At 43.3% G+C, this 22,201-nt stretch overlaps 1 protein-coding gene across 8 annotated transcripts in view; it reads left to right on the top strand.

The window, feature by feature from the left end:
* The window catches only part of MAST2 (microtubule associated serine/threonine kinase 2), a 210,724-nt gene that overhangs the window by 165,987 nt on the left and 22,536 nt on the right, over nt 1–22,201 (top strand). For 6 of the 8 annotated variants that reach the window (XM_046662029.1, XM_046662027.1, XM_046662033.1 and 3 more), the window contains 6 exons: nt 9,437–9,512; nt 12,006–12,026; nt 13,818–13,896; nt 16,126–16,280; nt 18,207–18,282; nt 20,766–20,975. In XM_046662029.1, the coding sequence (XP_046517985.1) occupies nt 9,437–9,512; nt 12,006–12,026; nt 13,818–13,896; nt 16,126–16,280; nt 18,207–18,282; nt 20,766–20,975 (617 nt within the window). The remainder of the gene's footprint in view (nt 1–9,436; nt 9,513–12,005; nt 12,027–13,817; nt 13,897–16,125; nt 16,281–18,206; nt 18,283–20,765; nt 20,976–22,201) is intronic. The other 2 variants (XM_046662031.1, XM_046662030.1) reach the window with 1 other exon arrangement.

The raw sequence follows: 22,201 nt of genomic DNA, 5'->3' as shown, positions 1-22,201 counted from the left end.
AGAGCTGATGCACTGACAGGGAACAATCAGGAAGCAGCCCTCTGGAGCACTGGCAAGCCACAACCAGTGTGCAGGCCTGCACAGAAAGTGGAGGTGCCGCTGTGAGTAGGAGGCATGACGTGTCTTTTAAGCCTCAGAAACGAAATGGAAGACAAACCCCAGGGTGTGGAGTATGGAACAGACCAGAGGGAACCAGAGCACCAGTGTGGGCGTGCCTGGAGCACACAGTGTGCTTGCTGTGGAAAGGGGATCACCAGTTCAGCATAGGGGTACAAGGTTGCCACCGTGTGACTGGGTCCGAGCATCCCTGCACGTCTCACTCCCACACCACTGACTGATGATGCAGTTGCTGAAACTGCACCGAGAGCCTCTTCCTTCAGTGTCCCTCTAGCACCTCCTACTGAGAAAGTTTAACATTGTGCTTGCTGTAAAGGAAAATTGCTTAAAGGAACTCTCTCCTTTATCACAGAGCTGGTATTGAAGGATGAATTTGGAGTTGAGGTATTAATTGGTAAAGAGTACAGACATTTAGATTGTTTTCAGTTTTTCACAGTTATAGTCAATTCTGCAACAAGCATGCTTCCTCATATTCTTTTTTTTTTTTTTAAAGATTTTATTTTTTTTCCTTTTTCTCCCCAAAGCCCCCTGGTACATAGTTGTATATTCTTCGTTGTGGGTCCTTCTAGTTGTGGCATGTGGGACGCTGCCTCAGCGTGGCTTGATGAGCAGTGCCATGTCCGCGCCCAGGATTCGAACCAACGAAACACTGGGCCGCCTGCAGCAGAGCGTGCGAACTTAACCGCTTGGCCACAGGGCCAGCCCCCCTCATATTCTTTTTATATATATGTACAAAGACTGTCTAGGATTTATATGTAGGCATGGAATTGCTGAGTCATGGAATATACTGTATTAATTTTCAGAATAAGATTAACAGGTCAGTGGGCATGTGTATTTAATATGAATTTTGTTATATATCATCTGATTTTAAACTAGTATACTGGGACTAGGAGTATGTCTTTCTTAAGCCTTCAGCCCCTGTCACCCAGGGTCAAGAGCAAGCCCCACTAATCCACTCCTCTTTCCTCCCTAATGCTTATAGCCTCCTCATCTCTATCTGCCTTGAATCCACTAGGGCTGATTTCATTATCCCTTATCTCTGTTTATGTCAGTCCACACAGGAACCCCCATGTACCTGTCCCTCCCATCTCCTACACTCTTAATTCGTATAAATCTCTGTCCCTTTTTCTCATCCCTCTCTGACTCTTGAAACCCTTACAGTATACTTCCTGGAATTCATAGTCCATTATCAGAAAAACCTCCTATATGCTTAATCTTGTTCTGATGGAATCCCGGGAGTGAGGGAGGGGTTAGAACACTGGTTGTCCTACAGCCTTCTCAAGTGTTAGCTCTTGCCTGCCCTATAACTTTATACCATTGGCCCTGAAAGCACAAGTAGGTGTCCTCCTTGTCTTTTCATTATTCTCTCTCTCTTCTTTCTAATACTCCAACATCTTGAATCTTATACAATTAAATTATATCACTTACTACCTACTGTTGCAGCTGTAAATATCTTAGCTCTTGATTACTGTTGCTCTTCAGTTCTTCCTCTCTTGTTCTTGATGATTTCGATACACTCATAGTTGATCTTTTCAGTTCTTAGGACTTTCAGTTCTTGGAACTCCTGTCTTCCAGTGAGCTTCTCTTCCATGCCACCTGAGTCACTTATGCCCTACACCTATAGTTTAGACCTCACCTCCATAATTTTACTTTCATTCTTCCTGCCCTCTAGCACTACCTCCAGTCTTTCTGCCTTGTGCCATCTAGAATCCTCATCCCCCCAAAAACAATCATTTGATTCCAGGACTTCCAATCCTTTGAGACCCTTAAATATATTAAGTTTGAGATGCCTTCTAGACACCAGTGTGCGTAATTCAATATATTAGTCTTGATTTCAAGAGAGGAGTAGGGCTGGAGAGTGTCTGGAAGAGAACATGAGGAGCAGGATACCTCCCTGACCTCTAGGCCCAGTGTTACAAAGGAGTGTGTGAAAGCAAACAGTCCTCTCTTAAGAGAGCTGCAGGGGAAGCAGTGTCCACAGGGGACAGTCAACGTTCACCTACTACGCAAAGGGCTGTACTGTATATATGTCCAGGGTGCTTGGGAGTACAAAAATAAGGATACACTGGCAGCTAGAACACCAGTTAAGAGGCTGTTGCCATTGTCACGATGTGAGGGAGTGTTATAAATGGAGAAAATATATGAATATGAGAAAAAATTATAAGGTTAAGTCAGCAGGTATTAGAATTGATTGTCTCCAGATTTCCTGCTTGGGTGATTAATGAGTGATGATACCCTTAACTTAAAAAAGGAATATTGAAGGGAAGAATAAATATAGGGGAAGGAAAAAGAAGATTCCAGAAATAAATCCATACATATATGGCCACTTGATTTATGACAGAAGTGACACTAGGAAAATTGGGTGTCCATATGGAGAAATTGAAAGACTTAGCTCTTACTTCACAAAAATCAATTCCAGATGAATTGTAGATTTTTTTTCAGTGCTGGTAAGGTATAATTGACAAATAAAATTGTAAGATATTTAAAGTGTACAATGTGATGATTTGATACATGAATTGTAGATTTAAATGTGAAAGATAAAATACTAAACTTTTAGAAGGTACACAGGAGAATACCTTTTGGGGGGGGCATCAGCATGAGGAAGATTGGCCTTGAGCCAACATCTGTTGCCAATCTTCCTCATTTTGCTTGAGGAAGATTATTCCTGAGCTATATCTGTGCCAATCCTCCTCCACTTGTATGTGGGATGCCGCCACAGCATGGCCTGACAAGCAGTATGCAGGTCTGCACCTGGGATCCAAACCCACAAACCCCAGGCCGCCAAAGTGGATCATGCAAACCCAACCACTACGCCACTGGACTGGCTCAATATACCTTCATTTTTTAAAAGGGCATGAAAAGATTAATAAATTTGACTACGTTAAAATTAAAAATTTCTAGTCATCAAAAGATATCATGAAAAGGCAAGCCACAAAGTGGGAGAAGATAATTATAACACTTAAAACTGACAAAGGGGGGCTGGCCTAGTGGCGCAGTGGTTGGCACATTGTGCTTCTGCAGCTGAGGGTTTGCTGGTTTGGATCCTGGGTGCAGACATGGCACCGCTTGGCAGGCCATGCTGTGGCAGGTGTCCCACATATGAAGTAGAGGAAGATGGGCATGGATGTTGGCTCAGGGCTGGTCTTCCTCAGCAAAAGGAGGAGGATTGGCAGCAGATATTAGCTCAGGGCTAATCTTCAAAAAAATTAAAAAAATAAAACTGACAAAGGGCTTGGATTCAGAACATTTAAAGAACTCCAGCAAACAAGAAAATAAAAAGATAATATGACTGAAAAATGGCTAAGAGACATAAGCAATCCAAATGGCTAATCAATACATGAAAAAAATACTTTAATCTCATTGTTAATTATGGAAATGCAAAATAAAATCACAGTGAGATACCATTATACATGAAAAGTGGCTTAAAGTGACAAAACCAAGTGTGCATAAGTATATGAAACAGTGGGAACCCTTAAGCATTAATGGTAGAAGTATGAATTGGTACAACCATTTTGCAAAAACAGTTTGGCATTTTCTTATATAAAGTTTAAAAATAGACAAACTAGACAACAAAAGGTCACTTACTATATGATTCCACTTCTATGAAATGTCCAGGTTAAGCAATTCCATAGGAACAGAAAGTAGATTAGTGGTTGCCAGGGGATTAGGGGAGAGGGGAGTGAGAAGTGACTACTAACAGCTTAGTTTCCTTTTGGAGTAATGAAAATGTTCTGGAAGTAGATAGTGATGATGATTGCACAACTTTGTGAATATACTGAAAACCGCTCAACTGTACACTTTAAAAGGGTGAATTTTATGATATGTGAATTATATGTCAGTTTTTTAAATTGTATGAGAAAAAACTAAACTTGAGTATTTAGAGATACATACTTAGTTGGTAAAGCTATGAGGAAATGATTGCCATAGAAGCGAGGGTAATATTTGCCTTTATTGGGAAGGGGAGGGGTTTGACTGGAAGGATTATGTAGAGGGATTTTGAAAGATGGCATTGTTAATCTGGATAGTGTTTACACAGGTGCTTGCTATATAATTACATTCATTTATAACTAGTTAAACTGTGTAAGTGAAGCAACTGGTTCAAGGTCAACTGCTCTCAGTTCTGTTGGTTTGTTTATTTCATTATAACTTATTTCTCTGGGTTGGGTGATTACTTGCCTTTGAACTGTCTTATCCAACTGCTAAACTGCTTGGTAAAGTTGAAAATTTCAGGCCTGCTTGCTGGGTTGCTGGGTTTTGTATCAGATTTTTTGTCCTTTTGAGTCATTTCTGGCTGTTTTTAAGAAAGAGTTCTTCTCAATGGTGTGATTTTTCTGGAGTCAGAACTGTGAATGTAAGTAATTAATAAGAATCAGTTTAAATATTTTCTTCAAAATGTTAATATTCTAACATCTTAATCTTCCCCCAAAACAAGACCAATTCCAATTATTGATTTTATTGTCACTACCTTCATATTAATAATTTTGGCCTTTTTAAGGTAAAATGAATATTGGAGAAGTAGAGAAAACACAGTAAAGATAGCACAGACTTTTTAGGACTTAACATATGTGGTATAATAAACAATTTCTCTGGTCTTTATCCCAAGTTTCTGGCACAGCGCTTAGAAAAACCTTGGAATTTTCTGAGTGATAAGAGTGGTGTCTTTGTTATGCTAATGAGGCAACTCAGGGTGGCCCCCTAGACAGCTTCTGGATGGAGGCTGGTCACTAGGAAGACCAGCCGCATGATTAGAAACTTGGGACTTTGGACCAGCCCGACATCCTGGGGAGGGGATAGGAACTGGAGATGGAGTTCAGCGCTGCAGCCAATGATTTAATCGGTTATGCCTATGTAGGGAAACCGCAATGGAAACTATAGGTGTACCAGAGCTCAGAGTAAGAGCTTCCTGGTTTATGTGCTGAGAGGGTGACACACCCTGATTTCACAAGGAAGAGGGCACAAGGAGTTCTGCATTCCTTCCTTGACCTCACCTGTGTGCATCCTTTATAATAAAACTGTAATAATAAATATAGCATAACACTTTCTGAGTTCTCTGAGTTGTTCTAATGGATTATTGAACCTAGAGGGAGGGGGTGTGGAAGCCTCCATATTTATAGTAAGTAGGTCAGAAGTACAGGTGGCTGAGTACCTCCCTCCCCCCATGATTTATGACTGGTATGGGAAGTGAGGCAGTCTTGTTGAGGACTTTGCCCTCAACCTGTTGGGTCTGTTCTAACTCTATTTGGCTGGTGTCAGAATTGAATTGCAGTACACCCAGTTGGTGTCAGAATAGTATCTTTTTTTTTTTTTTCCAAAGATTTTATTTTTCCTTTTTCTCCCCAAAGACCCCTGGTTCATAGTTGTATATTTTTAGTTGTGGGTCCTTCTAGTTGTGGCATGTGGGATGCCCCCTCAGCATGGCTTGATGAGCAGTGCCACGTTCGTGCCCAGGATCCGAACCGGCGAAACCCTGGGCTGCCAAAGTGTAGCTCGCAAACTTAACCACTTGGCCACAGGGCGGCCCCAGAATAGTATCTTTTGAAAAGTCTGTTGGAGCTTTGCCAATTAGAAGGAATGCTTGTTATGATCTGTTTATTATTTCCTCAGCTTCTAGATGGTGGGAATCTATTGTTAGAGAATTAGTATCAGTTTTTCCTTAAGTGTTGGTAGAATTCATCAGTGAAACATCTGAGACTGAAGTTTTCTTTTTTGGAAGATTGTTAATATTGATTTGGTTTCTTTAATAGGTTTTTTCTTTTTAATCCAATCTGACAATCTCTGCCTTTAATTGGGGCCTTTAGACTATTTATGTTTACTATTGTTGTTGATATGATTTGGTTTAAATCTATCATCTTCCTGTTTGTTTTCTAATTGTCCCATCTGTTTTTTCTTCTTTTGCTCTTTTTCTGTTTTATTTGGGGTTGAGTGTTTTTTCTGAATCTGTTTTATATCCTTTATTGGCTTATGAGCTATAACTCTTTGTTGTTTAGTGGTTGCATTAACAGGTATATCTTTAACTTATCACCATATATTATACCACTTCACATATAGTATAAGAATAATACTATTCCATTTCTCCCTTCCTGACCTTTATGTTATTGTTTTCAAGCTGTTTATTGTCATATGTTATAAACCCCACACTACCTCATTATTATTTTTGTTTAAACATTATCTTTTAAAGAGATTTAAATAATAAGAAAAAATCTTATACATTTTCCCATGTAGTTAGCTTTTCCATTGCTCTTCATTCTTTTGTGTAGATCCATGTTTCTGCCTGGTATCATTTTCCTTCTGCCTAAAGGACTTTTTTTTTTTTTAACATTTCTTGTAGTGCAGTCTGCTGCTGAGGATTTTGTTTGGCTTTTTTATCTGAAAAGATCTTTGTTTCACCTTTGTTTTTTAAAAATGTTTTTGCCGGTGCAATCACTTCTGACACTAGTTACCCAGAATTAGGCCAAACTTTACAGGTTATGGGCACAATCCTCCACAAAACTATCATTACTTTAGATACCAACTGCAAGCTTAGGGGTTCTCAGACCACCCATAATTCTGACCAACTGGATACAAATTTAAGAGTTCCCACTACCTCCTCAGGTTCAATAATTCACTAGAATCGTTCACAGAACTCAGGAAAGCACTGTACTTACAAATACAATTTTATTATAGCAATAAAGATACAAATCAGAAGCAGCCAAAACAAGAGACTCACAGGGCAAGGTCTGGGAAGGCTCCACATGTGAAGCTTCCAGGAAGTGTCTTCTCCCCATGAAGTCAGGTTACACCACTCTTTCAGAACCAAGAAAGCTCACCAAAGCTTTGGTGTCCAGAGTGTTTACTGGGGTTTCATTATGTAGGCGTGATTGATTGACTCATTGGCTATGTGATAGAACTAAGTGTCTAGCACCCCCACCATTCCCTGGAGGTCAGACTAATATCAAATGGCTTAAAGCCTCAACCCCTAATCACGTGGTTAGACTTTCTGGCATGGCCAGCCCCCGTCCTGAGTCATCTCATTTGCATCAACCGTCAGGCCCCACCATGAATAACGAAGACACTCTTATCATTTAGGATATTCTAAGAATTTAGAGGCTCACTCCCAGGAACTGGAGAAAAAGGCCACAGAATTCTTTATTACACAATAGCTAGGTATAGAATTCTAGGTTGGCAAAGTTTGTTTTGCTTTCCATAGTTTAAAGACACTGCTCCATTTTCTTCTTGCATTGTTTTCAGTGAGAATCCTTACCTGTGTTCCTCTGTATATAACATCTTTCTCACTCTACCCTACCCATCCACCACCCAGCAGCTTTAAGAATTTTTCTTTTTGTCGTGATTTTTGAGCAATTTGGGTATAATGTGCTTTGGTGTAGTTTTCTTCCTCTTTCTCATGCTTAGGGTTCTTGGAGATTCTTGGATATGTGGGTTTATAGTTTCTTTCATCAAATTTGGAAAATTGTTATTTGGAAAATTGTTAGCCATTATTTCTTAAAATATTTTTTCTGTATCCCTCATTCTTTTCTCCTTTAAGGATTATTAGGCTGCTTGAAGTTTTCTCACAGCTCAGTGAAGCTCTGTTTTTTATTATTATTATTATTACAGTTCTTTTTTCCTCTAAGTGTTAGTTATTTCTGACGTGTGTGTTTCTATGAATGTCTACCTTTACTATGAGCACCTGGAATATTCTACATGTTCTACCCTATAACCAGCACCACACCTGGTCCTTGGAAGGCCAGTCTTTGTAGGACACTCATGCCCAGGGATTTCCTTGAGGCTATAGCTGGGTAGTTTTGGGAACCAAAAAAGACATCTAGCTCAACATGTCAAGGATCAAACTGAGGGTACTCGTTAATCTTTGAGATGACACTATTTAAAAAGAATGGAGATTTTTTAAAAAAGAAGGCCTTGATAATTCTGAGGAGGCCTGATCCTTATTAAAGCCTGGCTAAGGAAACAACTATTCCAAATCACTTCTCTCGCACCATGGTGGCCTCTGCTAGCCAGGAGATGGGAACAGATCATAGGGGATAGCCCTAGACCCAGAGCATGGAAAACCCAGAGCCGGTACTAGATTGAGAGCAGATCTACTGCATAAGGTTGTGCACCTCACTGAGACTCCCAGTCAAGGGGATAGGTGGAAGCTGAAAATGCCTCTTCCTAATTACTTCTCCTAAAGAGAGTGCCTTTATATAATTGATACAGAGGTGCTACATAGGGTAGTGTGGCATTGTTTGAGAGGCTGGTTTTCCCTATATCGTACAGAAAGATACTGATTGCTAACCAGGCCTTGTTGGATGGAGATAATGGGAAACAATTGGGTGGCTTCATGGCATCTTGGAGCATCCATACCCCACACAGGAAACAAACTGTCCAAGAAAAACCCAAGGCATGCCAAACTACCAGCCCTCTGAATAACTACAATTCCTCATAGCTGATGTTGGTTCACAGAGGTGAGCACAGAAGTGGGGTGGTGGGCAAGGATGGCGGAGTGGTCAGTGCATCATGGAGTATGGTGCTTTCTTTGACATGGCCTTTTGGATAGAGACATATTGACAGCTTCTTCCAGCTGGGGCCTCCTAAATACCAGCCCCCAGGTGGAAGTTAGACCAGAAAAATATGGCAGGCTTAAATTCGAGAACTGTTGTGACTAGTGGAAAGGTAAGCACACAGTTTTGTTCAAAGCTTCTGAGCTGTGAGTTAGCAAGTTCCAGGGGACATATGAAAACTAATAAATAGATGGAGGTAATTCCTACATTGCAAGGAGGCTGAGCATGTTTTGCATGCTTGGGGGCCTTGTGTATGGACTATTTTAAGGAGCATTGCTCTCCTAAGTCCCTACCTGAGAACTTCAGTTTCCCTTAAGCACGCGTATTTCTGGGTTGGCTCCTTGGATGCGGTGTACAGAGATATATGTATAAGAGACTTTTGGACCAGTAGTCCTGTTGCCCTTTGAGAAATATTTTAGTATTTGACTGTGCCATCTGCGCTGAATGAGTTCTTCAAGCTTTTGGATAGTTGAGTTAACTTGATTAGGCACATTGGAGTCTGAGGTCTTCCTAGGAGAGCAGGAAATTGGCAAGTTGCTGCTGGATCCAGAATGAATATCTGAGAGACATAGATGGCTACATGCAACTTAGGAAGAAAGGAGAAACCTCTGGGCTGCCAAACTTTTACAAAGAGATAATCATTGAACTAATGTTGGGCCTGAAAAAAATAATCATATGTGCTAATTGCCAATGCTAGGGGAATATTTCTTCCCTAAAGGTCATCTCCGCCCTCCTGAGAAGCAAACCTCATGGAGGGTTTCTTTTCCTTTCTCTGTCCGCAGTTAACAGTCCCTTGGACAGCCCCCGGAATTTCTCTCCAAATGCACCTGCTCACTTTTCCTTTGTTCCTGCCCGTAGGTAAGTTGATAGAAAACCTCCTCTATGACTGCCATGTGTGGCACTTGCAAGAATGTCAATTAAATGTCACCTTCCTCCTTTGAGGCACTGCCCTTCCAAGTGTGTTACCTGAGGTAGCAGCCATCAAAATTCTTTCCCTGCTTTCCTTGCCCAGGTCATTATTGTCTTCTTCAAGTTTTGCTTTCTAGATGCTCTAGATATGTGTGTTTGAATGTTGGAATGAGTGAGTAGATATTAGAAGTAGATATATTTTTATAATCCTAAGCACAAGTCCCTGGTTTCCTGAGGATATGTCTTAAAACATTATACTCTTGATTGAGAGCTGTCTTGGCATGATAGATGAGAAAACGGGCTCTCCTCCCAGGAGGACCCAAGTTACACTCTTTGTCCTCTAATTCAACCACTTGCAAGGAGCTAGAAGGGGCCTTATATTCCTCTCTCCTTGGGGATAAAGAGACTGGAGGGTCTTCACTTATCCTCCCAGGAATTTAGAAAGATTTGGTGCATTACAGAGCCATGTTTATATTCCTCCATGCATTTCACCCCTTTCTGGAAGTGACATAAACTTATCTCTGGCCCATAGTAACAATCCTGGCAGCTCAGCCTATTGCAGGGTAACACCTGGCCTCTGGAGAGGTACCGAGCTGACTGAGATGAGTCATTCAAACCACCTAGCAAGGTTCCATACACAAATGATTTACTGTTCAGAACATTTTCTAAAATTTTCTTGGCAAACTTCATGTTCTTTGATTTTATTTTTAAAGATATTCTTGGTTAGCGTCAGTCTCTGGCGTTGAGACCACTAGAACAATCACAGCTCCAGATTTGGAATCTTTAATAGATGGAGAAAGATATATACAGCTAGAAGCCAGAGCAGTTTCTATACTTAGATGACTTTTTTTAAAGAGAGAAGATAAAAAGAGCAGATTCCTTGAAACAGCATTAACTCACTATTCAAATGACAACTCAAAAGAAATCCTCCCTCTTCCTCTCCAGGATTCTGTGTGACTAATTTGGGTGCCCCTCCTGACCCAGTTGCCTTATTCAGAACAAATATCATCTGAGTTTGTCCCGTGGACTCATGTATCCTACCCCATGTAACTTCCAATTAGTTAACCAAGGATCCAGGTAGGAACACTTTACGGTATAAGAATATGCTGGACTGATGTGTTTGTTTTTCCAGCCCAGCTGGAAATTCTTACTTATCCCAGACTTCCTGCCTTGACTGTGTGTGAACTGTAGACTCAGATTAGGTCTAAGCTGGGACGGCAGGACCTGTGACATTGAGTCATTTCCCATTCATTCAGTAAATATTTACTGAGTACCCAGTAGGCCCGGGCACTATGCTGAGTACTTAGTTGTGTAGTGGTAACAAAATAGACATAGCCCCTACTTGCTTGAAACTTAGTAGAGTCTGTGCACTTGTTGTTCTCTTTGCAAGGGATGCTGTTCTCTCAAATCTTCACTTAGTTACCTCATTCTTGTCTTTCATTTCTCATCTTAAATGTCAACTCTTCAGAAAGGCCTTCCCTAACCGTGCAATATAAAGGAGCCTCCTCAGCATTCTCCATCACATCTTGCAGTTTTAGTTTCAAACTAATACTTTTCAGTACCTGATATTTTCTTATTTGCTTGTTTTCTATCTCCCCTCAATCAGAATCTCAAAGCACCTTTAATAGAGATGCCTTAACATGTTAAAAGCTGTGTCTCCTCGTATATAATAAACACTCTGTCAGTGCTTATTGACTGAATGAGTGCTGGGGAAGAATAATGAACAAGCAAACAAACAAATAGGTGTTATAAACTGGGATAAGCACCATGAAGGGAAAGAACATGATGCTGCATGAAAGCACAGGAAGGGAATGGGGCTGCACAATCCATCCTGGGTGGTCATGCAGGGCCGCTCGGAAGGATTGACTTAGGAAGCTAAGACCTGAAGGATCAGAAGGAGCCTGCCATGTTGGGAGTGAGGACACAGGTGTGTAGACCATTCCAGGCAGAGGGGATAGCATGTTCCATTGGTTCCCTTGTATCTACTTCATTCCCTGGGCTTTAGGAGTAGGATCAGGTATTACCGCTGAAATCCAGACAGGTCTGTGCTAAGTGACATGAGGTTTAAGTCATGTACATGGAACATGGAACCCTGGACTGTCGCCTTACAGAACATAATAGGAAAAGCGGCTAGGTATTGGTGGGGGTGGAGACGAGGACTTCAACTCTGCCAAACAGGGTACTCAGGAAGTGTGTTTCCTAGGTTACTGAAGTCAGGCTTGAGCCGTATAGGATCACATTAGCTTGAAATATCACACAAAAGACGGAGTTGATGAAACACTAAGGATAGACCCATCAGTCCTACTATTTCTCTTCAAAATTCCACACATTCCTAAGTGGAAGGTTTGCCTCTGCCAAGCTAGACCAAATGCCAGGGGTCAAACAGATCAGTCTCTCTGATTCCCTTTGATTCTCACTATAATATGTGTCTTTTCACTACAGCCATGGCCACAGAACAGACAGGTAATAGCGGGCGTGATGGGGAGAGGGGCTGGGAAACTGCTATGCATGGCCAGACGGAATGGTTTGTGGTTTTGTGCCTGGTGAGATCTGGTTGTGATGAGTCTTCTCTGACTGTGGGTGTGAACATTTGCCCTTTCATTTCTAGCAAAGGGGCCCTAAGGCCCTCTACCTGCTGGAACCGAGGCTCAGAGCTCCTGTGCTTAGAGGCAGGAATTGCTTAGTTCCAAGCTTCTGAGCCTAGTGACAAGTCACCCTCATTCCCAGAACTTTCCTCAGTTGCCCAGTGAGATGACCAGGTAGAGGAAATGGAGACATCCTATAGTGTCATTTCTTTCTGACTCTGGTCGCTCCTACTCTTCAGTTTACAGAAAAATGGCTGCCATGCAATTGGTTTCCATTTCTATCTAAAAGAAGAAAAATCTGCAAAAAAGTGTATTTGACAAGGGTTTGGGAACTCCCTCCCGGAGTTAGACTAGTCCTATCTTTGCTGAGCTCTGTTTTCCTGGAATTGATTTGCTTTCTTGTATAGAACTCCCAGGACCCAACAGAGAGGTCAGAGAGAACATCATATTTGAGCAGCCTCCTGGACATTTCTTTGCCTCAGAGACTAGGTTCCAGCAGAGCTGGCTGCCTGGGTGGCATGAAGTCTGAGGCATGTGCATGTAGCATGGAACCCTGGGCTGCCCCTTATAGAACACAGTAGGAAAAGCTGTTAGGTATTGGTGGGGGTGGGAGAAATGCTTCAAAAGGAAAAGCTCTAGCAAGATTGATTCTTCTTTTTTCTTCTTCCTCCCTGCCTCCCCACTCCCACTCTTAACTGGAAAGCCTGGAATAAATCACCCAAATCTCTGGGTCTTAGTGTTTTCTCCAAAGATTGAGGGTATTGAACTTGACTTCTAAAGGTCCTCCATTGCTAATGGTCCTGCACTGCTAATATTCTAAGATTCTGTCAGTAGCAGCAAAGAAGTTTTTCTCCAGCTTCAGCCAGAGCAGGCTATACCCCCAAGCTCCACAAGAAAGAACACTGTGTAGCAGCACATCCCACAGTCCAGGAAAGAATCACTTGTCCATGTTATAAAAGCTTCAAACCAGATACCTGCTTGCTCTTTCTCCTCTACAGCAAAGCAAAGAACTGTGGTTCTCTGTGGAGAGCTTTAGGGTGCATCCTCTTAAGAGCAGCAGGAAGCCTGCCCCAAAGTCTCATATACAGCCAAGGCTATGCCACCTCACTCCACTTTTGTAAGGTTACTGTCACTCTTTAGCAAACATTCTCAAAGACTGATTTTATGGGTCCTAATGGATCCTAGGGGAGCCTTTGAACATTTGCATTGATTGATTTATACTCAGACCCAGGTGGTGGTCCACTTCTTCCTGGGTGTCAACTCAGTGGCCTGGGGACGACCAAAGAGCCCTTCACGTGGAGCCTTCAAAAAAAGAAATCGCTGCATTTCAGTGGCAATTCTCTCCTTATGATGATGCCTTATGATGGAGTCCTCTGTCGTTGCTTCTCTAAAAATGAATAAGTTGAGAATACAAAGATTTTTATTCCAAAACTACAGTATTTCATAACAGATGTTCTTATTCAAAGTTATGGACTCCTAAATACCCAACAGTAAGCCCTTTGTAGGAGAGAGATATGAAAGCATGTACTGGACCGAGCAGCACTGTCTTGAGACAAGGAAGAGCCTACCAGTGAACTAACTGCCCAAAAAATGCTGATGGAAAGACAGGCAGGCCCTGGGCTCAGGGTGGGGTCCTGTAGAAACTGCCTAATATTCTTTTCTTAAATAGGACTGATGGACGGCGTTGGTCATTGGCCTCTTTGCCTTCTTCAGGCTATGGAACCAACACTCCTAGCTCTACTGTCTCAGTAAGTAGCCAAATCTGGCCATACTTCCTTCATCCTGAGAAAATACTTTCCTAAACGTTATTGCTCCGTACCCATACAGTGTTGCGAAGTGGTTCTCAACTTTTCCTCTAAAGCCAAACTCAGAGGTTGCTTGGGGATGAGGCTGATTGGGGCAGAGGGCTGATGGCCCTTAACAACCATGGCCAGATCCGTTGAATGCATTTGGACAGATTTAGCCAGCATGCTCTCTGGGTGTCACTTCTTCCTGGTGGAGTCAGAGGAGGGCTTGAGGATAGACTTCTACTTTGCCAGTGAGGCCAGACATGGGGGCTCCTACGCACGCTTCCCCTGCTCCCCTTACCTTATTTCTAGAAGTGCAACCAAGAGCGGATAACTTCTCCTATGTCCCAAAGGCCTGGTAGACCCTCCATCTCCTTTTTCATCATTTTCTTTCAAAAAAAGAAGGGAAGAATGATTGTTATTTGATATTCAAGTTTGATGCATATTGGCAAAAAGACTGGTCCTGTCTCTAAATCTTCTAGTTGTGTTTCTTTTAGAGAAAGTTTTAGCCTAAAACACAGCACGCACAACTGACCCTAAAATGAGTCTTCCTCATTGAGCAACTTTAATTGAAGCCAAGATGACAGGGTTGGCGAACTTTTTCAGTGAAGGGCCAAAGAGTAAGTATTTTAGGCTTTGCAGGCCATGTAAAATTAGGCCACAGACGGGGTGACCGGTTCCCCATGTCTTCCACCATTCTTCTGGTCTTCTCAGCTCAGTTTGCCTATGTTCATGAATCCCACGCAGGTAAAAGGTGTATCATTTCCTCCCTTGACCTAGACCTCCCTTGACCTCTTAAATTAATCCAAAGATCTCACTGGTCTTTTGGCAACTGTTCAGCTTCAGATTTTTCCCTAGTAAATACCTTTTTCCCCATAATCCTTTACTCAAACAAGTTATGTTTTTAGACCCAAAGTAAGAGTCATATTATGTGATGTACATATATTTTCCTGTTTAATAAATTTTAATAGACTCAACCAGTTGCTCCAGCTTATTTTATTGGGATACTTTAAAATGCCAGTTTTGCTTCATATTAGCTGTAGGTTGGTGAAGATACTTTTTACAATTTCTATTTAAATCATTTATAAAAATGTGGCCAAGACAGAGCCCTGTAGAGACTTTCCACAAGCTGTTTACAACTTCATGTATTATGGCATTCCATGAGAGAAGTGTACACTGTTAGCCAAAAAAATCCTGATTTCTCACTTGGTGTTGAGGCTTAGATGTGGCAACGGAGCTCTCTCAACGTGATGCTGCAGTTTTGACTCTCGATGGATTTAGATATTTAAACCCCAGATCCTTCATCACTTGGTGAACAGAAATTGAGCTGATGGTGTTAGGCTTGCCTGCTCTCTTAGACAGTTTTGCCAGGTATGGAGAATTCACTGATCGGGGTGCTGAATGGGGCTGCCACAGCAAGAGCTGCATCTGTGGGGATGCCTGTAGGAGCTCAGCTCACTGCCTTTCATGGTCTGTTGTGATTGGCAGTGGGCTCTTGTCTGGAACCTCAGTCACTGGGCCATGTTTAGACTTCTTAATTATTTTTGAGTCAAGTGTAATTTTTGGGTTCCAGATCTAAAAGTAATTTTCTTCCCTGCTGGATTTTCTTGCCTGTAGTGTCCCTAGAGTCTGGACACAACCTTCACAGCCTCAGCAAAGCCAGTTGTCATTTGGATAAGAGCCAAAAGGAAACATTACTGAGCCATCCCAGGGGCTCTCCCAAGGTTGTGGAAGGGAAAACTTATGAGGATGTCATTTGTAGGCAGGGCATACCTAAAACATTTCCTAAAATAGGATGCATGATTTATTAATTACTTGCCATTCCAACTAGCCAAAACTTCATTGGGGGCAAAGAGTTCATGCAGAAGAACTTGCTTTTTGCCACCTAAAGAGTCTCCCTAGGTAGTTATGGAGCTCTTGAATCTCCTGAACATCTGGGTTCAACTCCCTGCAAGACTTGTGAAGGACTCTGGTATCTTGGCTTCCTCGGGACTGAGTGCTCTAAAGAGGTAGAGATGAACGGGGTCGTGCACAGTGGAGGCTAAAGGGAGCATCGGAAAGGATGCCCGCTTTGACTTGACTTTGAGTTGACATTGACTGGGAAGTCCTAGACCATTTTCAGTCCTTCTCCATTCTGGGACTGCCCTTAGACTTGTCTTTAACGCTGTTTTTTAATGTTTTCCCCTCTAGTCATCATGCTCCTCACAGGAAAAGCTACACCAGTTGCCCTTCCAGCCTACAGCCGATGAGCTGCACTTTTTGACGAAGCACTTCAGCACAGAGAGCGTACCAGATGAGGAGGGACGGCAGTCACCAGCCATGCGGCCCCGCTCCCGCAGCCTCAGGTGAGGGGTGCTCTCTGCCTAAGGCCCCAGTACCTGTGGCACTCAGCTTGTTTGCACACCATAGGAGTCAGCAAGCTTATTCTATAAAGGACAAGATAGGAAATAATTTGGGCTTTGTAGCCCATAGAAGCTCTGTGGCAACTACTTAACTCTGCCGTTCTAGTGCAAAAGCATCCACAGACATTACGTAAACTCTATTTACAAAAACAGGCAGTGGGCCAGATCTGGTCTGCCGGCTGTAGTTTGGCAGCCCCTGGCCTAGCACATTGGCACAGCTTGAGTGAGTCAAGACCAGTGAAGCTCAAGCCCTTTTTGGCTTCAGGTACAGCGCTACTCACCACCCCAAGAGGTACCTGATGATGCTGTCAAGTGGCCCCTCTTTTTTTCCCTTTGAAAGTAGTTAGCAGTGAAAATATACTTTAGAATCCATTTAGTAAGAGGAGAGTAATGGTATCATTTATTCTGATGGTTACCTGGCTGCAGAACCCAGAGGCCCAGGGGATATGAACTAGGCCAGCTAAAAAAGTTGCTGCTGAGGACACTTGTGGCTGACTTGGGGAAGAAGCCCATTGCAGAAGCAGAATTAAAATGCCCATCTGAATCTTCCTCATTTCCCATTAACCACCTGGGTTCATCATACCAAATAAACCTTAACAACTGAGTTATCTGTGAATTCCTTAGATTAATTGGCTCTTTGTCATTAGCTGGCAAATCTATGCCAAATTCCAGGTTAAGGAAGGAGATGGAGATTAAAATGAGCATGGCTGTAATGACTGAGCACAGCTTTCCAGGGTGCCTGGGAAATAATAAATTGGCTAACATGTTCAGGGTGGGGGCCCAGAGGAGAGGTGTCTCCCAGGAAGAATCCCCTCGGGTGATGTCCGCACTGAGAGTGTCAGAGTGAGCTGAGCCAGACCACCAAGACTGGTTCAGGTTCAGAGATTGATGAAGATGATGACTAGGACTGCAGTGCAAAGGATCAGAAATACAAATGAGTGAGTGTCAAGTGTGGATCCAGGGCCTTTCTTTGTCTCACACAGAGGAATACCTGAATCTTGGTGCTTTCCACAAGCCACACAGAGTAAAGAGTACCCTTTAGGCCATCTGAAATGGAGAGGATTACAGTACCTCAGGGAAATCCCTGCTATATCACTCTTAAAAAAACTTGGTAATGTGCACTGATGCAGCAGGCAGATGGTGTTCCACTCCAGGGAGGAAAGGCGGAGGATCAGTTCTGAACCTAGCTCAGCTGGGATCACATGTCAGGGGCACCCAACTGGGCAGGACCCAAATACCCATTCAGTTATGTGGCTGAAACTTTGAAACCCTTTAAGGAGATGTAACCACACATGGGGTAAAGGGGAAGATTTAGATGACCCAGGCTTATAACTCACTACAGGCTGAATTGGGCTCACTCATCCACCAAGGCAGAGCCCAAGTTAGCCCCATTGGCTATAGCCTGTTTGGAAGAAGATCCAGGTATACACTGTCTTTCTTTGATTCTTTTGGTGGTGGTTTGATTTGATTTGATTCCTAGAACATCTGGGGTATGCCCAACTCCACTGGCCAAAGCGAAGAAGATCCAGAGAGTCCTGCTATCAGAGAGGTCATCCTAGGAAAGCCACCAGTGTGCTCAGGAGCAGAGTCCTCCTTTTCTAGGCCTTTTCAGGCTGTGGCAGAGGCCTTTGTGAAGGCCAGGCTTCTTACAGGAAGGTATCCTAGCTCCAGATGTCACCATTTTGAGCTGAACAAGGTGTTCTGGCAGCTCCAGGAATAAGGAATGCTCTAGAAATCAGCACTCATTAAGGTGGGAGCGTGTGCCTACTACAGACAGTCGGGGGCCAGGGGCTCTGGAGATGGGCATCTTTCTTTTTGGCAGTTCCATGGCACTAAAGTAACACAGTTGTTTCTTTCTTTCTTATTTAGTCCTGGACGATCCCCAGTTTCCTTTGACAGTGAAATAATAATGATGAATCATGTATACAAAGAAAGATTTCCCAAGGTAAGGATCTATTTTAAAGTAGACTGGTAACAGCCCCGAGGATGGCACCTACAGCCAGCGCCGGTGGGAAGACTGGGGGTGAGGGGATGGAGTGCTGTCTCCAGAGGTAATCAAGAAGGAAATCAGAAGGCCCCGAAGAGGAGGGGGATACGAGCACAAGGGCTTCCAGACTGTGGGGAAGAGGAAGGCAGCAGAGGACTCGGAGTTTGGGGACTGGACTTGCAGAGCCTCAGTTTCTCCACTCCCTGAGGGAAAAGGGATCTAGAGGGAAATGTCAGAAAGGCATCCCACCCTGTATTAGTGGGCAAGGAAGCAGCTGGAGACCTTGCTTCTAACCATGCATATCAGGATCCACGAGTCTGGATCCCCTAGAGTGGGATTTGCCCTCAGCGAGTTCGTTCGCTGAAGATTCCTTAAGCAGCTCTTCGTTACCAGAGACAGGGGTCTGTTGGACTAGCGGGAAGTCGGCCAGAGTGAGCAGTAAGGTGGCAGATGGATCTCAGAGTTGCTTGCTTACATTTGGATTTGTGTTTTCAAGCAAGAAAATGCTGAGAGAGGAATTTACGTTACTATCCTGAGATAATTGAGAAAAAATAATCTTCACAACTCTGCAGTTTGGCTATAAACCTTGTATGTGGCACTAGGACCTTGTTTACAATTTGGATTTTTTTGAACACCAAATGCCTATACACCCTGACCTGGCCTCCTAATGAAAGACCCTGTTCCTGCAGAACAGCCAGCTCTGTCTGAGAGAGAATGAGGGCACTGACGTGGGCTCCTTGTCCATGACAACAGGGACCACGAAGTCCTCAAGGCTCTCTCTTCATCCTCTGTCCGGACCTCCCTGGGTCTACCTATTCATCCGTCTCTAGAATCTACGTGTGTGCTTCCCTGCTCCTCTCATAGTGTCCTTTTTCCAGACTCAGGTTGAGTCTCCTGGACACACATGGGTGGCCTAGGGAAATGGTGTGAAGCCTTTGTGCTTTCCCTCTTGACATACACGATGAAGTATGGCAGTAAGGAGGAGCACAGATTCTGGAACCAGACCACCTGGGGTCAAATCTGCTTGTACCACTTACTAGCTATATGTCGCTGGACAGATTACTTGCCTTCTCTGAGCTTTATTTGCCTCATCTGTAATTTGGGATAATAAGAGTATCTATCTCTTAGGGAGTTTGTCTGGATTAATGAGCATTAAGCTTTTCTAACTGTGCCTGGGATATAGTAAGCACTCAGTAAGTGTTAGCTATTATTTCTCTGCTGCCCTGTGCCCTGTGGTCTATGCTTTCTAGCCTTGCAGCAGTCACTAGAGAGTAAGAGCGAGGAAGAGGGCAGAACGAACAGCTAGATCATTTTGTTATGCTCAGTCCTTTATAAAGCAGTTTGGGAGGGTATGGTGTTTCGAAGTCCATCTCACATGTTTCCCCCTCTCCCTTGTGTATTGGGTGTTGTGCTGTCATTCTAGTATTGTATCTTTATGTTTTATATGCATGTCTCCAAATCATTCATGTAAGATGAACTGTTGGTAGAGAAAATGTTAGAATTCGTTTCCTTCCATTCCCTCTCTCCTCCCCCTTTCTCTCCCCTCTCTCTCTCCACTCATACCATATATATGTGTGTGTGTGTGTGTATACATATATACATACACATATATGTGTTTATACACACACATGCACCCCTAAACACACACTGGAAATCTGAAATTGCTACCTGGTGGCAAAGAAAAACAGGCCGAATCCTAGCTAGGCAGCTAGGAACTTATTAACTGATGTATACTTGTCATTTTGATGTGACTGCCCAGTTAGGTCCCATAGAGGCTTCTGAGCCAGACCCCCATTCTGCTCTGCTGGGGATCCAGGTCCATGAGCAGACAGGTTCACACCTTCAGTAAATACTTCTGAGCATCTGCTTAGCTCAGTTGGCTCTTGAGGTCAAGTGAGAGGATCCTGAGATAAATCAAATTCTCTCTGTCTTGAAGAAGTTCCCAGTCCAGAACCAGGTTTACAAACCAGCAGTGTCCCTACACGAAGTTTATATGGTTGCGAGGCCCACTGCAAGCACAGAGGAAAGGAAACTCGTTTGCCTGGAGGAATTAGACTTCTAGAGGAGAGATGATGCTTGAACTGAGATTGGAAGGAGTAATAAGAGTTTGCCACGCAGGCTTGGCAGGGTGAAAAAGCTACACAGAAGAAACAGCATCATCAAGGAGCAGAACCACAAACACTCAGTATCCTCAGAGCAGGAGAGCATGCCCTTTGAGGAGTGGAGGAGACAGACAAGGCCAGGTGAGGGAGGGCCTCGATTATAATGTTTTGATTTAACTTGAAGGTGATCTTTTCACGTCTCCAGTCACCAGTTTTCCCAAGTGCAACATCAGGAGACCAGGATCACAGAGTCCATCCTTAGACTCTTACCAGGTCCTTTAGGCTCCACCTGACGTGGAACAGGAAGGGAAGTGTCACTTTTCCTGCTTTTATTCCCAGGCCACTGCACAAATGGAAGAGCGTCTAGCAGAATTCATTTCCTCCAACACTCCAGACAGTGTGTTGCCGTTGGCAGATGGAACCTTGAGCTTTATTCATCATCAGGTGATTGAGATGGCCCGAGACTGCCTGGATAAATCTCGGAGTGGCCTTATTACATCACACTATTTCTACGAACTTCAAGAGAATTTAGAGAAACTTCTGCAAGATGTGAGTGTCCTTGTGCTGGAACTCTGGTGAATCCTCCACACGGGTAGCAGACAAAGCCAAGATTAAGGCGTTAACGGTGTTCCCAGTCTTCTCAGTCTGCTTGCCACTTCCTTGCCAGTGTGCAGGGCCCACTGCCAAGTGTGGTACTGATGGGCTTAGGTTCCTCCTCAGTCCCCTGCATTATTGAAAGAAGCCTGTGTGGTGTGGAGAGAACTCAGTTCTGTGGGTCTTTTCTTTTTCTAATTCCACTTACACTGGCTGAGGCTCCAAAATTGTTGTATTCATAAATACTTAACTAGGAGATTTGTAACCCAAAGCCAAAAAGTGGCCCAGTGGCGGTAGTGGGCTCTCTTCTAGTAGAAATATTGGTGTAAGCAGAGCCTTAGGACTGTTTCTCCTCGGCCAAGGGAAAACAAGCCCGAGGCTTGCACTATGGGTTTATCTATTGACTGACATTCTGTTTGCATGCTGAGAAGTTCTCTGATGGGGGCCTCTGTGTGTAGGGACCTGATCCTCTGCAGTGTGAAAAGCGTCTGGGAGGCTAAAGGTGAAGTAATCCAGAGATGGTCAAGACCAGAGAGCTTACACTGAGTTCTTAACTACTGCTTCTTGCTCTGGTGTTCACTTTCCTGTCGGCCTCTACAATAAAGTGGTCAGATGCCTTCCCACTCAGATCACAGTTGCCACATATTATACCGTTAGTACAGCTTAGGAGAGTGGAGATGTGCCTGTCTCCCCAGGGCTCTTCATGTCACTAGAGTATTCCCCAGTTCAGACCCATGACCTCACTCTGTGTAGTACTGACTGAGCCGAGAACCCTGGGCTAATGATCAAACAGAACTTCGGTGTGTTAGTCTAGAAATAGGAGCAGGGAATTTTTTTTTTAAATTTAGGAAACAGTTGAATCTAGAGAAAGGATGACTAAAGACGATCATGATTATTGCTGTCAAATTTTGGAAGATTTCTCATATATAGTGGGCAGCAGATTGTTCTCTGTCCCCTGAAAGACATGCTAGCCCAGTGAGCAAGAGTCACAGTGAGAAAGGTTTTGATTTAGTAGATGAAAACATACTTCCTTCTACAAAAGTGTTTTTTTCTGATTTCGAAAGTAATACTTAAATTCACACAGGTAGAAATATGACGTTAGAAAGCTAAAGCCCCATGAAAGTCACTGTCAGCTGTTTGTTTCTGTTTAAGACTAACTTTCTAACAGCTCTCCAGCAGTG

This window comes from Equus quagga, chromosome 5 (assembly GCF_021613505.1).
Source record: "Equus quagga isolate Etosha38 chromosome 5, UCLA_HA_Equagga_1.0, whole genome shotgun sequence".
Lineage (NCBI taxonomy): Eukaryota > Metazoa > Chordata > Mammalia > Perissodactyla > Equidae > Equus > Equus quagga.
This window is presented reverse-complemented; position numbering and strand designations above follow the sequence as displayed.